This window comes from Capsicum annuum, chromosome 2 (assembly GCF_002878395.1).
Source record: "Capsicum annuum cultivar UCD-10X-F1 chromosome 2, UCD10Xv1.1, whole genome shotgun sequence".
Classification (NCBI taxonomy): Eukaryota; Viridiplantae; Streptophyta; class Magnoliopsida; order Solanales; family Solanaceae; genus Capsicum; species Capsicum annuum.
The window spans coordinates 113,916,445-113,934,364 of record NC_061112.1 but is presented as its reverse complement, the minus strand read 5'-3'; the positions used below and the strand labels follow the sequence as shown (position 1 = coordinate 113,934,364).

The following is a 17,920-nucleotide window of genomic DNA, read 5'->3' as shown; positions in this document are numbered from 1 at the left end:
TAAGTTCTTTTTTCCGTTGGGGTCGCCGATCTATTCCGACTCCGTTGGTAACTGTTTTCAGATTCAACAACTGTTTCTTGGGGTTTTCAAGTCAAATTACCAAGATGTCTTTTGGGCATGATCTATTCCTCTGGGGTCGCCGATCTATTCCTCGGTTGAATTGTGGTGCAAAGGTCAAGGTGTCCAAGATCACTTAAAGAACAAGGCTATTGTGGTAGATGAAAAGGCTAAATCTAGCGCGGAAGATGCGAAAGCGAAAGAGCAATGGGAGAAAGTTGACGCTCAATTATGTAGTCTCTTATGACGATCTATTGATTCCAAGTTGATGCCCTTGTTTCGTCCATTCCATACGTGTTATTTAGTTTGGAAAAAGCTCGTGCTTTATACACTAATGACATATCTCGTTTTTATGATGTGATATCTCGAATGACCAACTTGAAGAAACAAGAATCCGATGTCTACTTACTTGGGACAAGTACAAACAGTCATGGAAGAATTTGATACATTGATGCCCGTCACTGCGGATGTGGAAAAACAACAAGAGCACAGACATATGTTGTTTTTAGTTCTTACACTTGTTGGATTTCTACTGACCATGATGCCGTATGTGATCAGATCTTAGCTAGTCCTACGGTTCCTACAATTGATGGGTTATTCTCTCGTCTGCTTCGTCTTGCCGTGCCTCCCAGTCACAAAGTAGTTTCATCATCCACTGTTGACTCTTTTATTCTTGCATCTCTAACCTTGGAAAAACGAACATATCAGCCTATGGAAAATCGGCGAGGAGGAGGTCGTTCTGGAAAATCTCTATCGAAGTGTAGTTATTGTCATAAAGTTGGACATACTCGGGATATATGTCATAGTTTGCATGGTCCACCACCCAATTATGATCCTATTGCTGTAAAGGAATATAATGAGTTCCTTCGGAATCGAGCAAGTAAGCAGACATCTCCACAGCCTAATCGACCATCCAGTAATGCTCGTATTGCCCAAACAAAATATGATGAGTTCCTTCAGTATCGAGCAAGTAAGGAGACATCTCCACAAGTAGTCTCAGTTGCCCAGCCTGATGCTTCTGCTTCTGTTGCTGGTAATCCTTTTGCTTGTGTTTCACAGTCTAGTACTCTTGGATCATGGGTTGTGGACTCGGGTGCTTCTGATCATATTTCTGGTAACAAATCAATTTTGTCTGATATTGTTTATTCACAATCTCTTCCTGCTATTACTTTAGCCAATGGGATCCGAACAGAACCAAAAGGAATTGAACAAGCCAAACCCCTATCTTCTGTCACTCTAGACTCTGTTCTTTATGTCCTTGGTTGTCCTTTTAATCTTGCATTTGTTAGTCGTTTGACACGTGCCCTTAATTGTAGCATAACTTTTTTCGATGACTCTTTTCTAATACAGGACCGCAGTACGGGATAGATGATTGGCGCAAGACATAAATCACAAGGCCTTTACCATCTTATCTCTTCAAATTCCCTTATAGCATGCTCCGCTACAGACCCTCCAGACCTAATTCACAAACGTTTGGGACATCCGAGTCTATCCAAGCTACAAAAGATGGTGCGTAGTTTGTCTAGTTTATCCACATTAGATTGTGAGTCATGTCAACTTGGGAAACACACCCATGCTACTTTCCCACGTAGTATTGGGAGTCGTTCTGAGTCTATTTTCTCATTAGTATATTCTGATGTTTGGGGTCCTAGTAGAGTCAGTTCACCTTTAGGTTTTCGTTATTTTGTTAGTTTCATTGATGATTTTTCAAGATGTGCTTGGGTTTTCTTAATGAAAGATCGTTCTGAGATATTTTCTATATTCAAAACTTTTTGTGTTGAAATACAAACTCAATTTGGTGTTTCTATTTGTACTTTTCGTAGTGAATGCCTTAGAATACTTATCCTCTCAGTTTCAGGAGTTTCTGACTCATCAAGGAATTGTTCACCAGACATCTTATTCGTACACCCCTCAGCAGAATGGTACAACAGAAAGGAAAAATAGGCATTTTCTTGAGACTACTCGCACTCTTCTCATTGAATTCCATGTTCCGCTGCAATTTTGGGGCGATGCAGTCCTCATATCTTGTTATCTAATTAATAGAATGCCATCATCTTCCATTCAGAATAAGGTTCCCCATTCTATATTGTTTCCACAGTCACATCTCTACTCTATCCCCCCTCGTGTCTTTGGGAGCACATGCTTTGTTCATAACTTAGCCCCCGGAAAAGATAAATTAGCCCCTCGTGCTCTCAAGTGTCTTCCTTGGTTACTCTCGAGTTCAAAAAGGGTATCGTTGTTATTCGCCGGATCTTCGTCGCTACTTTATGTCTGCCGATGTCAATTTTTTGAATCTCGACCTTACTATATATCTTCTGATCATCCTGATATCTCTGAGATCTTACCATTATCTCCAGACTTACTCGAACCAACCTTTAAGGAATCAACGGTTACTTCTACGTCTCCTGTTGCAGTGCCACCACTTCTGACTTATCATCGTCGTCCGCGTCTACCATTAGTCCCAGATGATTCATGTCATGCGTCGGACGCTGCTCCTACTGCGGACTTGCCTTCTCCTAGCCAATCAGTTGCACTTCAAAAGGTATGTGTTCCACTCGTAATGCTAATCCACACTATACTTTCTTGAGTTATCATCGTTTATCATCACCCCATTATGCTTTTGTATCATTTTTGTCCTCTATTTCCGTTCCTAAGACTATAGGTGAAACATTTTCTCATTCAGGATGGAAGCATGGATGGAAGCAGGCTATGATAGATGAGATGTTTGCTTTACATGCGAGTGGTACTTGGGAGCTTGTTTCTCTTCCTGCAGGTAAATTTACTGTTGGTTGCCATTGGGTTTATGCAGTTAAAGTTGGTCCAGACGGTCAGGTTGATCGGCTTAAGGCTCGCTTTGTTGCCAAAGGATACTCGCAAATATTTGTGCTTGATTATAGTTCGACTTTCTCTCTAGTGGCTAAAATAGCATATGTCCGTCTTTTCCTATCCATTGCTGCAGTTCGTCATTGGCCGCTTTATCAGGTGGATATTAAGAATGCTTTTCTGCATGGTGATCTAGAGGAAAAAATCTATATGGAGCAACCACCTGGTTTTGTTGCCCTGGGGAGTCTACTAGCCTTGTATGTCGATTGCGCAGGTCACTCTATAGTCTGAAATAGTCTCCTTGAGCTTGGTTTGGAAAATTCAGCACAGTAATTCAGTAGTTTAGCATGATTCGTAGTGGAGCTGATCACTCAGTGTTTTATCGACATTCTCAACCAAATTTGTGTATTTATCTAGTGGTTTATGTTGATGATATCGTTATCACCGACAATGATGAAGATGGTATCACTAAATTGAAGCAACATCTCTTTCAGCATTTTCAGACCAAAGACCTCGGCAGGCTGAAATATTTTTTAGGTATTGAGGTTGCTTAGCCCAGATCAGGTATTGTTATTTCTCAACACAAGTATTCCTTAGACATTCTTGAGGAGATAGGAATGATGGGATGTAGACCCATTGACACTCCTATGGATCCAAATGCTAAACTTTTACCAGGACAGGGAGAGCCACTCAGTGATCCTGAAAGGTATAGGCGGTTGGTTGGAAAGTTGAATTATTTCACCGTGACTAGACCTGACATATTCTTTCCTATGAGTGTTGTAAGTCAGTTTATGACTTCCCCTGTGATAGTCATTGGGATGCAGTTGTTCGTATTCTGCGATATATAAAGTCAGCTCCAGGTAAAGGACTATTTTTGAGGATCAAGGTCACAAGCATATCATTGGATACACAGATGCTGATTGGGCAGGATCACCCTCTGATGGATGTTCTACCTCCGGATATTGTGTTTTAGTAGGAGATAATTTGGTGTCTTGGAAGAGTAAGAAACATAGTGTGGTTGCTCGATCTAGTGTAGAAGCAGAATATTGACTGAGAGAATTAAAATTTGGAGAAACCGGTAAGATGAAACTTGTGTGTGATAATCAAGCAGCCCTTCATATCGCATCAAATCCAGTGTTTCATGAGAGGACTAAACACATAGAGATTGATTGTCACTTTGTCAGAGAAAAGATACTCTCGGGAGATATTGTTACAAAATTTGTGAAACACATAGAGATTGATTGTCACTTTGTCAGAGAAAAGATACTCTCGGGAGATATTGTTACAAAATTTGTGAAGTCAAGTGATCAACTTGCAGATATCTTCACTAAGTCCCTACATTTGTAACAAGCTAGGTGCATATGATTTGTATGCACCAGCCTGAGGGGAGAGTGTTAGAATATGAGTAGAAATAGGAATAGTATATAAAATCCTACTTGGAAAGGGATTGTACTATAGTGTCTATAAATAGGGTCTTGATGTAATTATGTAAACACAATTCAATAATAATTTTCTCCATTAATTCTCACAGTGATGAAGTACTTTAGTTTAGAAGAATAATGGAGGAGGAACGTGGCTGAGCTGAAGAAGATCTAGGAAATAGTTATTAGTGAATAGAGAGAGGAGGACTTCAATCCCTTCTTTTGTTCCATTTCTTTGTGTGTCATTTCTTTCTGTTCTCTTGTGATTGACTAATTGTTGGTCATCAACTTGACTAAGCATCGGTTCCAATCTGGATGCAATTTATGCCAAATGAAACAAATTTTATTCTGGGTTTTTCTATAGTTGCAAAGTCTACATATATGTTTTCCATTAACATTTTTAGAGTGTTGGGAATTTCTATAATGTTTGTAGTAAAATGTTTGGTCATGTTTGACTGTTTTAATATCCAGGCAAAACTCCCTGCTGTATTGAGAATATACCGTGACACTCTTACGGCTGATATGAAAACCGCCATTAAGATGGCAGTTGAAGAACTGCTACGGGTGCTTGGTGCCCAACCTGTGGATTCAGATTTTGTTGCAGGAGAACGAGCAGTTGATGCTGATGGTGGGTTTATACTATTAGGTTCACATCTCATTGAGCTTCAGATGCAAATGAATTTGGTGTGCAAAATATTGGTTCCTTTCTTCTTCCTTTATCTTGTAATTAGAAACTAGAATGTTGTAAAAGATGGCTAGGATTGGTGATGCAACTTCATCGTTCATGCAAAGGAGTGGGCTGGTAGATTTCATGCTATAGTTCCTGATATCACGTATATGCTGACTCAGGTGGAAGCTCATCCCTTGCCAGTAGATTAAGAAGCCTGTCGCCTGAATGTTTTGTTCATCTTTTGAAGGCTGTTTTCCTGATAGTGCAGGTAATGTGTACCTCACTGTACCTTTCTGTTCAACCGGGATTAAGCTGCTATCACGATATATTACTTTCCTTTTTTCCCTTTGAGAAATTAATGAAAAAAAGGATTTGTATGTTGATGTAGGGATTAGTGGAAGATCTAGGATATTTCTGTTTAATTGACCTCTAATATGCCTAAATTAGGAAAAATGGACATGAATAGACGGAAAGGATATAGAGGATTCATATGGTTGATTCAACTAGTTGGGAATTGTGGCCTACTTGATTGGTTGATTGATACCACACAATGTGCAAGGGATAAGTCAGGATCAAATAAGCAAGCCAAGCTTATGATCTTTCAGGTTCATTGTTCATATTCAAGCTTTAGATTTTGCCAAATCTGTTATTTTGAATCCAATAAAAGCCTAATCAAGCTTGTGTCTGAACTACCACTTAGATGCTCATCATTTTGATAGCTTAAGCACCCAACAGGACAATAAGGCTTAGGTTAATATATATTAGTAGATCCAAGCTCACGAGCTTTTGAGCCGAACTTCTTCAGGTTTATTTGAAAATAAATTTACTCCTTTTTGGATAAGTCTTAAGAGTTTATAGAACACACCTTTCTTGATGCCCTATCCCACCAGAAAGAGGTTGATGTTGAAAATCCCTTAGTGTCCTGTAGCCCTTTTCCTATGGAGCCAAAGCTATGACATTTAAGATCTTTTCATACTTCTCCTCTTTCAGGAAATGCTCAAAGGTAAGTAGGTAACACTGATGTCTTGCTTCAAGTTAGGGGAACATTTTTGGTCAAAAGCCATGGCTAAACCATTTGGTCAATGTTACATGCACTACTTTTGTGGTCAATAAAACCTCTTTCTAATCTTTGCAGACCATTTTCATCAATTTTTTTTTTCTCCCGTATTCCAGACATGCCTCAAATCTGTTTCTTTGGATGTTCTCTTCTTTTTTGGTAGAAAACAAATCTTTCTTTTAATATCAAATTCGCTGAGCCTTAATATTTGTCAACTGATTTAAGCCTTGTCATGAATCTGCACTATTTGATGGGATTCATCTGATTTGAGCCTTACGCTCAGATCATGTATTAGTTGCTTAGATCATGGTCTCAGTTGTGTCCTGAACCCTTAGTTATTGAATTTCAATAAATTGATTTGCATGGCAGATAAGTTTTCATTCTGTGGATGCTGCTACTCTGCTGATAACCTGCTTTCTGAGATCTTTTTCCTTTCCACTGCAGTATTGCTTTTGGCTATAAGAGTATGAAGAGATATAGGGCTATTTGTTCTGCATGTAATTATTACACAAGATTTATCATACTTACGGAACAAGGTTCATAATCTCAGTGATGAAATATTACTAGTTATTGTAGGCTGTTGTAGTGTATATGGTTTCTCGTTTCAGATTTTAGTGCCATATAATTTTAAATTCCTTAATTTCTACCAACCACAGTTATCCTTCTTGGGTTTTACATTGTTAACAAATTCTATATTATCTTTTTTGGTTTTCTGTTAAATATTCATTTGATATACTGGCTAGGTTGTTGTTATTAAATATTCATTTGGTGGATGCACATGAAGTAGATACTATGTTAGATTTCCTCGAGTTCATTGTAGGAATTGTAAAGGAAGTGAGTTTTTGCCCCTCTTTGTGATGTACATATCCAGTACACTCCTGGTGCTGGATATCTCTTCCAAACTTCAGTTATCATCTGACAAGTGATTCATTTGGTGGGGCACTAATATTCTTACTATTAAAACGTGTTAAGTTGGTTTTGAATAGTTGAAACAAAATAAAACGTGTTAAACTAAAGATGAGAAGCCAAATTTATGTGCCATTGAGGGCACCTTTCATTTTTATCTACTTCCAACTCCTTCAATGAATACCTTACTTTCTCTGGGGTGTCAGTACTTGCTGTTCTCATCTAACACTATCAGGCCAATCCAAAACTCTCCACCAGCATCAGAGCCACAAAATTAGTTTTTTATCAAGCACGAGAAATGTTGCATGCACAACCAAATGGAGATAGTTTTGATCTGGATTCGTGGTTTGGCTGGAATAATTGGTTACCCATCTGCAGCTGTCAGGAAAAATTGCTTTGTACAATTATCGTACCAATTGCTTTGTTCCATCTAATTTTGGTATGATATAACTTGATATTTTTCTTTTAGTGAATGCAGGCACACTTAGCACAGGCATCCGAAGTTAAAAAAGCCATTGAGTGGATTTTGTGCCATCTTGATGGCCATTACGCTGCTGACTCTGTTGCTGCTGCAATTACACTTGGAGCAGCGGCTTCTGAAACAGCTCTTGAAACCGATGATCAGGTAAATTCCTCGCTGCAACTTTCTGTGCAAAGGAACTCTGTCAAGGTCTCTTCTGCTCATGGGAAAGGAAATGATGGTACAACGTCATCAACTTTATCGAGAAATTTCAGGTTATTCACATTCCTGATCCCTTCTTTTATTTTTTGTCTTTTGGATTTGTCTTTATTTACCAGAATCTCCTGACCAACACTTGGAACAATTTTTCCTCCTCAACCACTTTGGTTGTGACACAACCTCCACCGTAACTTGGGCGCGATGGGCATCGCGTCGAGGTTGGGTGCAATGGCCAGTGTGTCACACCCCCCATTCCCCCCTGAACACTTGAGCAAATTTCTATGCTTGACTCTAGTAAAATGTACATAACTTTTTGTGCAAGGCTCAGATTGGCGATCGCTTGGAAATTTCGGAACCTAGACGCGAGTACCTTCAAATAGGAATAGTAATTTACCCCAAATCTCACAACTTAGATAATCCGGGTCTAACCACAAGCATAAGATGAGTTCAGACTTAACCCTAATACACGGACTGTTACATTTTACAAGCCTCTGCTGTTAAAACGTCAGGACTGTACTGAAAAGAAAATTAGGTGAATGATGAGAGATTTTGTCTGTTCTGGGTGCCTTTTTGCATGGGTTAGGGGAAAGAAGAAACAATGTTGAGTTTTAAATTTTACTTTCTCTAACTTGACTAGAAAAGATCTATTTCTGGTTGAGTTTTTTAAAGTGGTTGGTTTAAACAAAGCTGCTTAGCAAGAATATTTGAATCTTGAATGCTGGTTTCGGTAATTGCATATTAGAACTTTTACTAAAAGTGGCAAAAGGTTTCACATTCTGATCAGTAAAGGGCAAAATGCTGTGTCTTTTGTTTCAATTGTTGGCTTCTATTTTTAGCATCTGCATAAGTTGTATTTAAAGAATTTATTAATGTTTATCCCATTCTATTCTTTGGAGGTAGTGGTATGGACTGCGTACATTTTACCCTCCCCAGACCCCACTAGGTGGGATTTCACTGGGTATGTTGTTGTTGTTATCCCATTCTATTTTTCTTTGACAGAGCTGATGTATTGAGAGAGAATGCAGAAGCCGTTTTTGCAGCTTGTGATGCTGCTCATGGCAGATGGGCAAAGATCCTTGGAGTGCGTTCTCCTATCCATTCTAGATTGAGGTTGCAGGAGTTTATAAATATATATAACATCACTCAAGAATTTATGACTGCCACTGAAAAGGTGAAATGCTCTATTGTTGTTGTTTTTTTTTTCTTTTTCTTTTTGGTAAAATACATACTGTACTGGTTCTGTATCTGTATTTCAATTGATGCCTGTTTTGCCAATGTATACAGATTGGTGGAAGATTGGGTTATAGTATTCGGGGAACATTGCAATCACAGGCCAAGGCCTTTATTGATTTCCAACATGAATCTAGGGTTAGTTTGTTCTCCAGTTGAGCTTTGTCTGTCTTTTCTTCTTGTCTTTATAGTCTGAATGTGTTGCTGGTGATTCAGATGGCAAAGATGAGGGCTATTCTTGACCAGGAAAACTGGGCAGAGATTGATGTCCCTGATGAGTTCCAGGCAATTGTTACATCATTGTTCTGCTCAGAATCTGAGACCCGTGAACTTGCTGATGAGGTTTCAGCTGATATTGCACCAAGCAGCCCCAAGATGGTCCTGAGCATTGATGGTTCCCCTATGACAGAAGCTAGACTTCCAAAGATATCACAAAATGCAGAACATACTGTTTCTGTTCCACGTTCGGAAAGTACAACACAGGTTAGTACTTCATGATTCAGCTGGCAAACTGAAAGCGCCTGTACTGATTTCGAAACTAATTCTTCAGAGCAATGAAACTAACTCAAGAGAGCGTGGAAGATCTTCAACTAGACTGCTTTTCTTCAGAGGGGTTGGGTATCATATGGTGAACTGGTTAGTTATCCCTTTTATTGATGAAGTTTTCTTCTGTTCTTTTTCAGTGGAGCTGGTACTCTCTTATTAATTTTGTTCATTTTTTCTGTTGGTTTTTCTCAATGCCTTCTTTTCTCCGCTCTTGGTCGCTTGGTCGCATAAGTGCTCAAGACTGCTGATTTAAAGCTATTTCTTATGTGAATTTTTCTTGGCTGCCTCTACATGTTGCATTTTCTGTTTCCTATAAAACAGAAAAGAGAATTTTTCAGATAACAAAACTTGTTAATCATTCTTGGAACTTTTTACATGGGATTCGATCCAATAGTTTTCCTTTTTCTTACATTAAATTCACCCTTCAAAGATGACAATTCTCCTGTTGTGTTTCAGCGGCTTGATTTTGGTAAAGATATTGTCGGAGTTTATTGAGATGAATAATAGTTTGCCGGGCCTATCTTCAGAAGTCGTTCACCGTGTTGTCGAAATCCTGAAGTTGTTCAATACAAGAACTTGTCAGCTTGTCCTTGGTGCTGGAGCAATGCAGGTCTGTTTTGGTTTTCTTGATTATATTTTCTCTAGATAATTGTTGTTTTCTTTTTGGTATACAATATTTTTTAACAAAAGCTAGTATGCCAAAGGTACTAAAGCCACCAATATGTTCTTGATTTCGATCCCCCTTTATCCCATGAACCAGACACAATATAGAAGTTTAACTGTCTTTATCCCTTAATTAGAGGAGGTGCCAGAATTTTTAACTTATGGGTTTTGAAAAGATTATTTAGACATATGAAATGATTTTTTAACACAAATATGGGGGTTGAGCCAAAGCTACTGGCTACTGGGTTATGCCTAACCAGTAGGTAAAGCATGCCGCTCCTGCCATTAATACTGCGCTTTATATGTTCTGGCCCTCCTTTTATTAGCGACCATCCAAGTACCCTGGAAAATGAGGTGAGAAAGGATTTGAAAAAAATGATCGAAGAGGTTTGGAATAATTAGATTTTTTAGGTGATAAACTTGCCAGAAAATGTCTGGTGGTAGATGTTTGGGCATCAAAAGATTTATTCATGTAATGTTGTTAAAAATTGGAAGGCAAATGTAGTTGTAGTTTACTACTGATTTTTAATTGACTTTATTAGTTTCATTTCTTACCGACGTCCCAACGTTTGTTCCCTAGTTGATATGGATGCAATAACCTTGTGCCTTAATTGGGGTAAGTTTTACAGGTTTCAGGTTTGAAGTCTATTACTTCTAAACACTTGGCCTTGGCAAGTCAAGTCATCAGTTTCACATACACCATAATTCCCGGTATGTAATGATGAGAAGATAATCAGTTATGAAGTGTCTTGATTATTTGGCTCCACATATTGTCCAATTCCTAGTCTATTTATCCATGTAAGTGGCTGAAGAGACAATAAAATTCATGCTTGGACATTCTTCTTAAGTAACACCATGCTAAGGTTACTATTGTGTAGTTTTCGATCTACCATTCAGGGTTAGAATTCAATGGGAAAATCATGTGACTATATTTTGCGAATTGATGAAACAAGCAAAGGGCATTGACCAAAAACTTGAGTTATGAAAAGCACTCTAGAGAGTAAGGGCTTCAAGCTAAGTTGGGCTGACTCTTCATTTTAGATGCGGCACCTGTTTCGGATTCTCCAAATAATACACTATTTTTGGAGAATCCGATATGCACCTGTTAAAATTTTTGAAGAATCGGAGCAACATAGTTTTAAGATAAGTAGAAGCAAGATTTCTTCATCAGAAAATAAAATATAAGTAGAAGTGTAATACTGCATATATGCACTGCATGTTAAGTCAACATAAGAAGAGTGCAGTTAAGACGGGGGTCAATGGGAATGTTATGCCTAGATGCAAATAATTTAGATATCTAGGTTTATTATCCCTGGAGAATAGTATAATTTTTTATTCATTATCAAAAAGAATAGTATGATATAAAGATGTTACAGCGTTTGAATTAGAGAAGTGCTAGTAGGGTGTTTTGCGATAAAAGAATATCTACTGAAGTGAAAAGGGAAGTTCTATGGAGCATTTATAAGATATGCAATGTTAAATGTGTGTGAATGTTAGACCGCCAGAGGGCAACACATCCACAAGATGAATGTCGCGCTGGGATGCACATGCTAAGATTGAGTGCATACAAACAAGATTAGAGATGATCTGGGAGGTACAAGTGGCACACATCGAGGATAAATGAGATTTGGTAGCTTGAGATGGTTTGGCTATGTCCTGTGTTACCTCTAGATGCACCAGTCTGTAGCTGCAAAAACGAAATTTTGGTGATTGAAAGTTTAAAAGAAGATGAGGTAGACATAAAATCACATGGGAAGAAGTTATCTTGAAAGACATACTTATATCTTGGATTATACTTGAGGTGCAATAAAAAAATGATCTATAATGGGCAATATCTATTAGTTGAGATAATATTTTAGTCACATTACTATATTTTAATTAGGTCTTATTTTTTCTAGGAGTCTTTAGTTCTATCTGGGATTTCTATGTCAGTAGAAAATAGAGAAAACTTCTATTACGTATTGTTATTGTTGTTGATACTACTATTACTATTAATAATAAGTATTAGAAGTTCTCTATATTTTCTACTGACATATAAATCTTAGATAGGACTAAAAAAATCATGCTACTACTACTGCCACTCAATAAATTTCTTTATCTGAAAGTAAAGACCAAGAATGTTTGACTAATAAACTAAATTTGTTGATATAGTGTCGGCATAAGGAACCTTCATTTGAGTAGTTACCTTAGGCAGTATTGGTCGATACATGCATAATATGGATCTATAAGCAGCTTACATAAAAGTCTCAGCATACTCATCCATGAAAATGAGCCAGAGATACCTTAATTTAAGTTACCTTTTGATTTTAGAGCTCAATTTTTTTCTTGACAAATTCTGTATTTGTCTAAGAACTCAAGAGGATTCTGTTCCTTAAAGTACCTGAGACGCGCAAGGGACTGCTGATTCTGGAAGTTGATCGTGTAGCACAGGTATTGAAATCTTTATATGTTATTGTTGGTGCATTTTGCGTAACTCCACTTCTAACTGAATGCATATATTTCTTTTCTTGGTCTATATCAGACAATTTTTTTTTCGTGAAGCATTCTCTTTTTCAAAATAGGTGTTTCCTTCCCTGTCTGTGTATCTGTTATTTATGCTGTGAATATTTTTCATGCCAGTACTCACAAGATGTGTTGTGAAGAAAAGAGAAACTGTATTCAATTTGGTAATCTTTTGAAAATCACTCAATGGATGTCTCCCGATTGACCATATCGAGTTGAAGCTGTTATAAGATTCAGTGGAAGCCAAAAATAGAAGCAGAAGTTCATGAACTCTTGCACCATTTTTAGTAGCCAGTAGGCACTTGTACAGAGAGAGGTGGTTGTGATTAGTTTCTTCCTTGTTTATATATCACAGGAATGCATCTTATAAGCTGTCATGACTTACAATTATTGATAAATGCAAACACTTAGGAATGAAATGGAGGATCGTGTGACCCTTCACCTTTCTGTTGTTTCAGGCTTGGAATATCTTTTGGCCAAAACTAAAAAGTAGATTAAAAAAAAGAGTGCACCCAAGGGTGTGGCCCTTTACCAGGAGAGATAGGATTAGGAATGAGATTATTCGGGAGAAGGTGGAAGTGGCTTCGGGGGAGGACAAGATGCGAGAAGTGAGGTTATGTTGGTTTGGGCAGGTGATAAGGAGGGACTCGAATGCTCCAGTACGGAGGTGTGAGAGGCTGGCTATGGATGGTTTTAGGAGGGGTAGAGGTAGGCCGAAGAGATATTGGAGGGAGGTAATTAGGCATGATATGGAGCAGTTAGAGCTTACGGAGGAAGGTGTGGAGGACGCGGATTAGGGTAGAGAGTTAGGGAGTTAACAGTGCGTTTGTAACAGTGGGGAAGAGTACTTTGTTGCGGCTGGAGTTTCTTGTTCGTGGTGTTTAGGTGACGTCTACGATTTCAAAGAGATAGTTTATAGTATTATCTTGAGGTTGTATTGTTTCTTGTATTAGCTAGCAATGTTAGTTTATTTTGCATACTGTATTAGTTTATATGCTTTTTTGTTTTTTGTTTGTTATACTGTTACCTCCTGTCCTGAGCTGAGGGTCAATCGGAAACAACTACTTCACCACTTCACCTGAGGTAGTGGTATGGTCCGCGTACACTTTATCTTCCTCAGAACCCACTATGTGGGAATATGCTGTGTATGATGTTGATGTGATTGTTGTTGTTGCCCTTGTTGTGTACCAAAGGTGTGGCCTAGCGGTTCAATAAAGTGGGTTGAACACCATGAGGTCTCGGGTTCAATTCCCAACAATGACATACACTAGGTGATTTCTTTTCATTTGTTCTAGTCTTTGTGGATAGAGTTACTTGGTACCTGATGCTGGTGGGAGGTGACAGGTATCCCGTGGAATTAGTCGAGGTGGGCGCAAGCTGGCCCTGACATCACGATTATCAAAAGAAAATGATTAAAAGAATGCGCAGAAATATCTTGTTTTAGTTTTTTGGCCTCAAAAGTATTCAACCTCTACCTTGTTGGTGTAGCCTGTTTCAGTAATAGACTTGCTCTAATAGCAATGGGCTTCCATTTATCCCCGACCAGGCATTTTCCAGTAATAATACATGCTATTTTTCATGTTAAACAGTTTCTCATATTTCCTGAAATTTATTCCTTTCTCTCTCATATGACAATTGCATTTTGTCCTTTCCCCATTTCTACTCTATAAACATAGAAGAACATATATGGTTGCTAGTTCTATATAAATCAATCAATATTAGGTTGTGGACCTCAATCCAAAAGCTATCTGTGCTGACTGCTGAGATTATTGGACTATCATAATCCAAGGTTTTGATAGGGAAATATTGTTTTAACTCTAGATCCTTGCATGAAATTCAGGACTATAAGGTGCACCGAGATGAGATACACTCAAAGTTGGTGCAGATAATGAGGGAAAGGTTGCTGGTCCACCTCCGCGGGTTGCCACAGATTGTTGAGAGTTGGAATAGGCCGGAAGATTCTGATACACAGCCAAGTCAGTTTGCTCGTTCTATCACTAAGGTACAAGTTATAAAGTAGTAAAGTAAGCCTGATTCTTGCTCCCCATTTTTGTTCCACCTCTTCCCTATGCTTGTGTCCTTGAGTGAGAAAAGGGATGGAATGAGGATGAGGTCGCAGCCACTTCAATTGGCACTCAATGAAAATATAATGTCAATTTGTGACATCATTTTCCGGAAACGTAAAATGATGAAAATGCTTCCACGCAATATTTGACTGGCAAGGCTCATTTAATCCATGACAACTTGCAAAAAAAGGTCCCTTTTTGTGCAACAAATGCTTTCTGTGTGAACATGCCAATGAATCAGTAAACTTTTACCTCCTTTTCGGGCCCCGCTTGCTCATATTCAGTTTACAGTCTTTCGCACCACTTTCTTCAGTACAAGCTCCTCACTCTCTACCACTGCGGGTAGTGACTGCATTCACTTGCCTTGGATCTGGGTCTGAACAATAATTAAGCTACCATAGTCATACAGGTACCAATTTTAAGAAAGATACAAGCTAAATAAGATTAGATCTTCCAATGCATCTAACAACACAACAATGCGCACTAATACTTCTCCCTTGGGACCAAAGTGTCGTATCAAATTCTTTTAACTTATGTATCATCTTCTCTCTTTAAGTGCTATAATGTTTCTTTTCTTCCATATATATATAAACCAGATGAGATGCTGCTTGTATGCAGGAGTTCTTTCTATTCTCTATAAAATTATTTACCTTACAAAATAAAGGAAAAAGGCATAGACACACACAGTGGTGCAACTTGCCATGTTTTACCCCAACCCTTCTTGATTGTAAAAGCCCAGGGCTTGTCAATTGACAGTTATGATTGAACTGAAATATCAATGACTAAAAGTTCAAACCCTGTCTGAAATTTACAGGCACCTGTGATTGCTGAGTTACTGAACTAATATCAGATATGACATTTCTCTGATATTTGATGCAATTTAAAGCCTATGCAAGTTTGCTCTTGTTTTCAATTGTTACTCTTGATGTTTCTCATCTTAGTCTGGTGGTTACAATTTTACTTTGTTTCTCTAAATAGTGTTGCATGCAAGTTACTTTCTAATGTTGCTTCTTATGGCAGTTCTTCTTCCAACATTATATGAACCGTTACTACTACAGGAACTTGTATCTAACTGATTTATTTTCTTAATCTGTTTGAAGGAAGTTGGCCTTCTTCAACGTGTCTTATCTAGAACCCTGCATGAGTTAGATGTTCAAGCTATTTTCAGGTGAACTTTTAAAACATTTCCTGAATTTGTCCTGGGCAGAGAGCAAAAGAGCCGTAGTCTTTTTGGGGAACTCAGCACAATCTTTTATTGTTTCAGCTTCATCCTTTCCTTTCTTCAATTTTAAGCTGTTACATGTATATTTGCTGGACATTGATACCTGAAGCTTTATCTCTGCATACTCTTTTTGGTGTCTTGTTACTATTGTTATTATTATTGCTAGAGATGTTGTTATTGCTATTGTTATTGTTGTTATAGTGCTATTAATATTGTTTTCGTTGATAAGGTAAATAATTTTATTGATGCTGGGGAAGTCTCTGTACGCTAGCAGTCTACCAAAAAATCTGGTGCCACGGAATCCGGCAGTTGTTGACTCTCATCTCCAAAATCTGGTGCCTTAAGCTACATATTCTTGAACGTGAAAGGGGCACACAAGTTTCTTCCTTTTCTTCCTCAGCCATAGTGGGCCAATGATGATAGATCAACCTAGGCAATGGAACTTGCAAATCATCTAACAGCTTTTTCCTTGGCAGATATAAAAAAGTCTTTCTATTCTTAACTTTAATGTGGAATCTCCTCTCCGGTCCAGGTGAATCTTACCCCTGTTAATGGAAGATCAATAAGAAAATGGTTATCGATAAAATCCAAGAAGTCCTCCATTGCCCTTGTCACAACCTTACGTCCCAACCTTTCCTTGGGGACCTTATGGTGTTAAAGTTACCTCTTAACACCTTTGACCGCTCCCGCATCGGCTCATATGCTTCCACCAAGCCCATTCTACTTCGTTCAATTAGTTTCTAAACTGAGCCCAATGATGAATTCGCCCTTCCTTACCTCCTTACCCTCCCACTTCCTCTCATCTAATGAAAGTAAAATGCCTCCAGCAGTCTCTGTCGCTGTCGTAGGATTCACGTCATGATTAACCCATCTCCTCCATACACACCTAAGTATTTATGTCATTACCTCCATCTTTGTTTCGTGAAGGCACACTAATTTCACCTGCCCTCCTCCACCCAAATTATTTGATTCCCACCTTGATGATGGCCCTTGTGTTTGGTTATTTATCCCCTTAATATTCATATAAAATTTTAACACTCATGGACGAAGATACAATCAGCTCTCAGGATTATACCTTCTTCTTAACCTCCTGACCAAGTTCTTCACTAAGAACTCATTTTTTCCATGTGCATGTTTATGGCTTAATTTGAACATGGGATCCTGCATTCACCATCTAGGATCAGTATTGGTGAAGTCAACATCCTTGTAAGATTGAGCATTAAATTTTCTTTCTTCTAGGGAGGACACTCTCTCTCTCTCTCTCTCTCTCTCTCTCTAAAAAGGATCACGAGGGTCTATTGCACGCAGCTTTACCCTGCATTTCTGTAAGACGCTATTTCCACAGCTCGAACCCATGACCTCCAGGTCACATAACATTCACTTTATCAGTTATTAGTTATGGCAAGGCTCCCCTTCAAGGATTTTCTCTCTAAATCCATTTTTTATTTTCATTAGAAGCATTTATCAATGTTGTGGTGGTTGTTTTTTCCTTAGCGTATGTTAATTTTTTTCGTAAGAGTTTCCTTGTTTTTATTTTGTTGTGAATGTTGTTACTCGTATATTGAGTGCTGGCAGGAAGTAATTTTCCATATACATCCCTTGCCATAATTAACATGTGGTGTATCAATTCTTATTTAAAATGAGTGTGGTACTTGCAGGCAAGTGGTTATTTTCTTCCATTCTCAAATTTCAGAAGCGTTCTTGCACTTGGATATTAGCAGCCCACAAGCTAAAAAAAGGTGTGGCTACAATTTAGTGTATAAAACGAACTTTTTTGCTCAGACACATTAATGTACTGCAGTGTCATTTGATGAATTATCATTTTCTTTTCCCAAGGGCTATTCCTCATTTTGAACTTCCTATAGTGCTTGCTTTGCTTATCAAACAATAGTTTTGTGCTAGTATAAAAAATATGTTCCATATTAGACCATGCGTATTTGATGTTTCTATAATCCTATGTAATGAATTAAGGGTTTATTCTTTGTTTATTTGAGATAAATTCGAAATTGTTCGAATTGTGTAATCATCAATTACTGACATTGGTTAGCGACCTTAAGAAGTACTGGGGCGAGGTGATT

At 38.2% G+C, this 17,920-nt stretch overlaps 1 protein-coding gene across 2 annotated transcripts in view; it reads left to right on the top strand.

The window, feature by feature from the left end:
• Positions 1–17,920, top strand: part of LOC107859009 (vacuolar protein sorting-associated protein 54, chloroplastic) — a 33,623-nt gene that overhangs the window by 13,980 nt on the left and 1,723 nt on the right. Inside the window, exons 6-18 of one of the 2 annotated variants that reach the window (XM_016703857.2) lie at positions 4,773–4,929; positions 5,151–5,239; positions 7,413–7,669; positions 8,613–8,784; positions 8,898–8,981; positions 9,060–9,326; positions 9,394–9,479; positions 9,846–9,999; positions 10,682–10,763; positions 12,403–12,482; positions 14,395–14,556; positions 15,721–15,788; positions 17,501–17,581. In XM_016703857.2, the coding sequence (XP_016559343.2) occupies positions 4,773–4,929; positions 5,151–5,239; positions 7,413–7,669; positions 8,613–8,784; positions 8,898–8,981; positions 9,060–9,326; positions 9,394–9,479; positions 9,846–9,999; positions 10,682–10,763; positions 12,403–12,482; positions 14,395–14,556; positions 15,721–15,788; positions 17,501–17,581 (1,739 nt within the window). Of the gene's footprint in view, positions 1–4,772; positions 4,930–5,150; positions 5,240–7,412; positions 7,670–8,612; positions 8,785–8,897; positions 8,982–9,059; positions 9,327–9,393; positions 9,480–9,845; positions 10,000–10,673; positions 10,764–12,402; positions 12,483–14,394; positions 14,557–15,720; positions 15,789–17,500; positions 17,582–17,920 lie in introns of those variants that run through there. The other variant, XM_047406638.1, reaches the window with a different exon arrangement.